This window comes from Poecilia reticulata, chromosome 11, assembly GCF_904066995.2.
Source record: "Poecilia reticulata chromosome 11, P_reticulata-male-v2, whole genome shotgun sequence".
NCBI lineage: Eukaryota > Metazoa > Chordata > Actinopteri > Cyprinodontiformes > Poeciliidae > Poecilia > Poecilia reticulata.
In genome coordinates, this window is record NC_088840.1 from 6,996,942 (window position 1) to 7,003,962 (window position 7,021).

General features: G+C 42.9%; 1 protein-coding gene across 1 annotated transcript in view; it reads left to right on the forward strand.

Moving 5' to 3' along the window:
- LOC103472082 (SNF-related serine/threonine-protein kinase-like) overlaps positions 1-6,587 on the forward strand; it is a 30,820-nt gene extending 24,233 nt beyond the window's left edge. Inside the window, exons 6-8 of the mRNA XM_008421459.3 lie at positions 2,420-2,632; positions 2,864-2,998; positions 3,824-6,587. Coding sequence (XP_008419681.1) covers positions 2,420-2,632; positions 2,864-2,998; positions 3,824-5,147 — 1,672 coding nt within the window. The 3' untranslated portion in view covers positions 5,148-6,587. The remainder of the gene's footprint in view (positions 1-2,419; positions 2,633-2,863; positions 2,999-3,823) is intronic.
- The last annotated feature ends 434 nt before the right edge of the window (positions 6,588-7,021 follow it).

Consider the following 7,021-nt stretch of genomic DNA (forward strand, 5'->3'; position numbering starts at 1 on the left):
GGGACATCAGAGTATCATCCATAAAATGTCACCCACATGGCATTTATTGTGCAAACCAGAGCTTTCAGTGGAAAAACAAAAGTTCCAGATCCTTTTAATGTCATACAAATATGAGACAGAAACATGGATTATATCTTTATATAGACCTGTCTATTGATTTATAGATTAATAGTTTCACTGGACAGAAATTACAAAAACAAATCTGGTTCTTAATCAAATCCTAATGAGTCAAATTGAAAGTGTCATGGAGTCATCAGCCTTATGACATTAACACTGACATGAAAAAATAATATTGAAGAAATAAATATATCAAATCTATTTAAAAACATAAATAAGTGATAAGTTCTTTACTGTTATGGTCTGTAAGATATATTTATTCTCAGTATTAGATATGGTCTCAACAAACCCATGGCACTTCAACAATATTATTTTACCTTTTAACTGGAAATAGTGTCTGTTTATTATTGCCATACGCTCTATTAAGTTTTGATCGAAAGGTCTTGCCATACCAGTTTATTCCTCTGTATTTACTTTAGTTTCTTAGTTTATTCTTGCATTTTGTTCTTCATTCATTTCCATTTAGTTTCCTTTGATTAGTATTATCTACTCTTGGTTTATTGCTATGTCCACTTTAGTTTCTTTCCTGTTGCTAGATTTATTTGATCGTTTATTGACGCCCACCATCACTAATCTTCACTCATCACTTGCTGTGCAGTTGTTCAGCGTCGGATTCTCTGTTTTTATGCCATAATTCACATCTAGTTCGTCGCTCCATTTTATGTCCATATTCTCCTGTTTCAGAGTTTTGCGCAATGTGTTTTGTTTGTTTGTTTGTTTTTTTAACCCCCTAAGGTGCAGGGTGGTCGGGAAACGTATCAGTGGGGAAAAGGTAGACCTTTTAAAACAATTTATGTATTCTGATTATTGAAATATAAAAGTGCTGTGGGACCGTTGTTCCATCACACCCGTTTCATACCGAACCACTTACAGTACCGGTGTTAACGCTATAAAATGAATGCTCTCTATCGTGGTATCACCCATGGAGGGATTTCTTTATTTAAATGGGTTCATTTTTTAGAGGGATACACAGTCAGGGTATCGTGATTTTAGTAATTACATGTTTATAAGAGCGATTTTCTGTTGTCCTTCCATGGAAGCGGGCAGCATCCAGATGGACAATAAAACACTTTTTAATATAAGTTGCTACTTAACATGATCACAGAACTGCCAAAACATATGTACAAAAACAACAGACAAAGTGAATCACAGCAACGCCATCAGCCGGTGTAACGCTGAAGCTAGTAGAAGGAGCGGAGCCGAGCCGAGCCAAGAAGCTACAAACACTGAAGAGGAGGAGAGCTGCCATCGATACCGTTGCAGCCAAGCATGATTTAATGTTACGCAATACAGTTTACCTTTGACCAAACGCCCCCCAGAGGAATCTCAGTGCCCCCCTTTTGTAAAAATTTCCGCCAGCGCCCCCTGCCGTCCACTGAACGCCCCCTTTGGGGCGGTACCGCCCACGTTGAGAACCGTTAGTTTAGAGCTTCCAAGAACAATATTTTCAAAATGTATGGAAACCTTAATTTAATAATATTTGCAAAAGTATGTATACTTCTTGAACTTTTCAACATTTCATTACATTTACAACCCACAAATTGGGATTTTATGTGACAGACCGTCACAAGCTGGTGCATAATTGTAGGGTGGGTTTTCATAATTTGTTTTCCAAGGGAAAATCTGAAAAGTGTGGCCCTCATGTGTATTCTTTCTCCTCTTTTAAGGCTTTTCTATCTAGCTCAAAAACAAATCACGATATAAGCGTTTCATATCGGTCAAATCGAAAATTATTGATTTGTTTTTTTTGGTGTGAAATTTCCTGTTTTATCCACAACTTTTGCTCCACAACATTGTTTTTTATTTTTAAGTAGTTTTGAGGCAGTGTGAGAAACCTGAAACTGCTGCTGAGCGAGTTACTCAACACGTTGTTGCTAGGTAACCAAATAGGGCTTAACTTGCCATGAGAGGTTGAGCGGCGAAAGCCTTTCTTATGCCTAAATCTCCCAGAATGCTGTGCAGTATTCACTGGATCAGAATTCAGTGAATATTAATGAATATTGAATATTCTATCAGACATATTATCTATCAATATTTATTGCGCGTCTATAGCAATATATATTGTTATTGATTTATTGTCCAGCCTACTTTAATCTTATGGTGGATCTTTTTGTCAATGTTTATCAGGGAATATGAAGCTTCATCAAGGTCAGAGAACACAGCAGATTGGTTCAGGGATAAAGTTGGGAAGAAGTTTAATAAGAAGCAAAACCTCACCTGATCCGCTTTTTAAATTTTTTTTTAATTTGGAAATCATTGATTGAAATTCCATGATGCTAATCTCCACTGTGCCTCCCTCCAGCCTTATAGGCCACATGCTACAGAGAGACCCAAAGAAACGAGCGACGCTAGAGCAGATCGAGGGCCACGAATGGCTCCAAGGCGTCGACCCCTCCCCAGCCACCAAGCTGTCCACCCCCTTGGTGTCGTATCGCAGCCTATCAGAGGAGGAGCACGGCTCCATCATTCAGCGCATGGTGCTGGGGGGCATCGCCGACAGAGACGCCATAACCGAGTACGTATCTCCCTCCGATCGAACCATAAACACGCACACACACGTAACAAAATAATCTCCAATAAAGCTTAATTGACCGTCATCAACTGTTTAAAACACAGCTAAGCAGCTAATTGTGAGTTTCTGCCATGTTGAATTATGGGTTATGGTGGTTATTCAAAAAAACAAAGAAGAAGAAGAAGTTGATATGAGGGGGAATTCTTGATTTAGTTTTTGTAACTACTGTCTCAGGGCTCTGGAGTCGAACCAATACAACCACATCACAGCTACCTACTTCCTGCTGGCGGAGAGGATGCTGAGGGACAGGCAGGAGAAAGAGCAGCACAGCCAGACGCGGTCGCCCAGCCCGAGCAAGGCCCAGTTCAGGTAAATCTATACGTCCCACCTCGTCATACACACACACAAGTACACACACGCCCGCGTTTCTTGAAGCGGACAGGAAGTTGTCTCTGCAACGTCGCCTACGGTCAATCTCCAGAAAGTAAACTCGACAGAAGATGGAAAGTCAGGGCTGTTTGCTGAGCGGGGAATGAAGAGCAGACAGAAAAGAGCCGCAGCTCTGGAGAAACGGCGAAGAAGAAAAAGTAACACTGTTTATTCAGTTAGAGAGAAAGACATGGTGAAGCGTTGACCTTAAATCAGACATAGAAAACATTTTAATTTCAATTATGATAAAACTTTCTTAATTAAATCAATTAATTTTTTATTAATATTGATGTGTTTGTGAAATTAACTTGGAAGCATCTAACCAGCTACTTAGTACAGTTTAGCAATCATGGGTACCGCACCTAATTCTCTGTGTTAAAGATTAGCATTTAAAAAATACGTATGTATATTAGTATTACTGCTAAAAAAAAATTAATAAAAAAAAACACCAACCTGAAACTTTCCAATTTACATATTTATTTACATATTTACCACAAATTTGTGGTTTTGCTTGAGGTAAAATGATTCTGCGATTTTCTTATTTGTTTTTTAACTACTTTGAACAAGCACTTATATCATAGCTTTTTTTTTTTTATTGGTTCTGTATTTTAGCTTTTAAATCTGAAACATTTTGTTTTCTTTGCTAGCATCTCTCATGCTTTGCTGACATTGGATTTTATTCTCTCTAATTATTCATCTGAGATCAACATAAATAACCTTTCATGTGTATTTTTCAGTAACATTATTGTGTGCAATCCTTCACAGGCAATCTTGGCCTACCAGAGTAGATGTTCACCAGGAAGTCAGTGACGGGATTGGAGGTCCTGCCATATCACACCCCGGAGGGCCCCAGTCCCCCGCCCGCAGCGCTGAGAGCCTTCACAAAGGTCCAAGGCCTAAAACCGCACTGCTGGACCTCAGTCAGCGGCAGGAGATCCAGACGCCACCTTGCAGCCAACTGCAGCCTGCACGACAAAATCAGGAGAAGAGTTTGAGGCCCCTGGGGAAGCCCCACTCCAATCCCCTCAGGCTGGGCTCCCTGGGGTCTGTGGGACCGTGCAAACCACGAAGTCCCAGTCTGTTCAGCGTCGAGGAGGACGAGGAAGAAGAAGGAGCAGAGGATAAATGCTTGCCCCCTTCTGCTCTACCTTCGCAAGTAGTGCTTCGCTCCAAAGCCTCCTGCTCCTCTTCCTCCATGTCTTCTTCTAGCAATCGTATGACTTCTCGAATGAGCGCTCCGGTTCTAAACCAGATCCATGAGGAAGACAAAGAAGACGACGAAGAGGAGGAAAGTAGAGAATTACGTGGATTTGGTCCTCCGAAGCCAAGTCTTAGCCTCAATTTGAACTCTAGAATACCATCGCCATCGACGCTAATATCCTCTCCGAAGACGCCTACAAACGGCACTTTCACCCCCAGCTCAGAGACGAGTGACGAAGAGACGGAGAGTCATTTTAAACCTCACGCATTGACTGTGGTGGACGATAGGGAAGACAGGAAAGGGGACGGAGAAAAAAGAGGGGCAGGACAGGGAAGTCCGCCCAACTGTGCCAGTCCAGGGTCGGGGTCAGTACAGGGCAAGGGTACGGCCAAGGCAGCCAGTGGGCTGGTGGAGAGCCTAAAACTCATGAGTCTGTGTCTGAGCTCTCAGTTCCACAACCTGACAGGTGGAGGCGGGGGCGGAGGAGGAGGAGGCGGTGGAGGCTCTGGCGGCGTCTGCGGCAGTGTCGGCGTCAGCAGCAGCGTCGGGGCCGACTCCCAAGAGCGCCCCATGTGGCGGATGTGCATGGGCGGCTCCACCGGCAGCCTGGACAAAGTGTCGCTGCTCGGCGGGCCGTCACCGAAGGGGAACCTCTACCACCAGCCGCCGCTGGGGGACGTGCTGGCGGACCCCCTGCTGGACGGACCCTGCTCGGGAACCCTGAGACTGGGGGAGCTGGACTTGGCCCGGGAGAACCACAGGAACATAAAGAACCGCGCGCTGCAGATGCCGCTAAACGAGAAGACGCTGTCGGTCAACATTCACCGAGGCCCCAAGGAGGGTCTCCTCTGCACCCCGACCCCTCACAGCTGCTGCCAGGTCATATAGCCCCACGCGGCCGTGTCAGTCACACTCCACCCCCTCTCCCGTTCAAATCACTTCTCTTCCTGCTTTTTATTCAGCTTACAACGACTGGTTGTCGTGAGTTCACACTGTTTATTTTATTTTATTTTTTTCGTTCTTGTTTGGTTTTGATTAACACCTAACGGTGGGTCGCTGGGAGGGAATCCAGACGCTAAAAATTGCACATTTGGAGACGTAAAAAGTCTCCATGGAGGTACATGAAGCACTTTCAGTAAAATTAAACAGAACACTAAGGGGACGTTTTGACTTGACGGTGTGTTTAATCTGAGTCTTTAAAAATAGAAGCAGATAGAGGAGGAGCTCAAAACCACTCCGCTTCTTCACACTTCTTCTTCTACTGTATGTGCACAGTGTTCACACCTAGATCACTAAAATAAGCTGACGACTGAAAGATGGCAAACTTTAGTATTGTGTTACATATCATGATTTGTGGGGTTTTTTAATGTTTTTTTAAAATGTTTTTTTAGACTATCTTTTATTATCGTAATGTTTGGTGTCCGCTTTCATTTGAACGAGGGAAAAATACTGGGCGAAAACGGATAACGGCACTTAAGCATGATAGAGGCACACAATTTATTTTTTATCATTGTTAGATGTTTTATTTATCTTGAACATGGTCTGCAGAAAGAAAACGCACACTTTGGTTTTTGTTTTGTTGGCTTTTTTGGGGGGTTTTTGTTGAATCTCTGCAGATTTTGTACATAATGTGAATAGCCTGACAGTACTCCATACCTGTAGTATTAATGGTAAAGTCGTATCGCAGTAGAGACCCGAATGCTAGATCCTTGTACACCATTATCCTGTCATTCCTACTGCATCTTCAAGAGCTGTTGGTTTTTTTTAACGCTCGCAAACAAAAAAAAAAGAGAAAAGAACCTTAAGCGGAATTTAAACTTGGCAAAGGCAGCTCTGAAAACTCAAAAGCGGCCCTCGATCGCGTGAGGAAGGGGTAAAAAGAAACAACAAAATAAAATCAAACTCTGGGTGCAGACACAAACCGCGTCCATCCTGTAGTTTTTCCAGGAGCACAGTAGCCACTGCTGTAGCGTATTCCAAGACTACAACGAAAAAGGGGGTTTTTACAAGAACACAACAACACTACCCCACCCACTCAAGTGTTGATCTTTGTAACTGAATGTGTAACCCACCCCCAGTGGAATATATAAACCGATGACAGTGCATGTGTTTTTGCTGTAGCAACCATCATCTCTTACCCACGAGGTCAAAACCACCTGTTGTCTCTAACCTAAGTAAATGGATAGAAGTGGTCACTTTACTGTAACCTCACAGCAATACCAGCAACTGCAAAATGTACAATGGATGTGCCATAAAAATCTGTCTTAAACATATTGTACTGTATGTATATGATAGAGATCTATTACAATAAAAATGATGTGAATGATGTCTAAGAGCTGTTGTCTTTTCCTCAAATAAGAGTTCAGTCCTGACCGCTGCAGTAGCGAGTTATGAGAAAACTGTGGAAAATTTGAGCGAGTGCACTGCACAGGCTCCTCCCATTTTCCTTCCGTAGCTCCTCCCCCTCAGCAGAGAACTCGAGAAATTGCCAGTTTTCCTTTCACTTTAGGTTGTTTCTCTGCCAATAGCACAACCGCAGCCCACCGGCAATCTTTATCTTGAACGGCGGTACGTGTTCTGCAGGGTAAGGGTGTGAGCAGCACGTACACAAGCATGATTGACACTACTATAACACTCCTGGCTCTGATTGGTTGTTTCTTGTCAGGAGTGGTGTATTTCTGCAAATGGCAGTGGGACTACTGGGAGTAGCTTGAATTTTTTTTTGTCAGGACATAGTGACAGTTTTAATAAATATGTTAAAA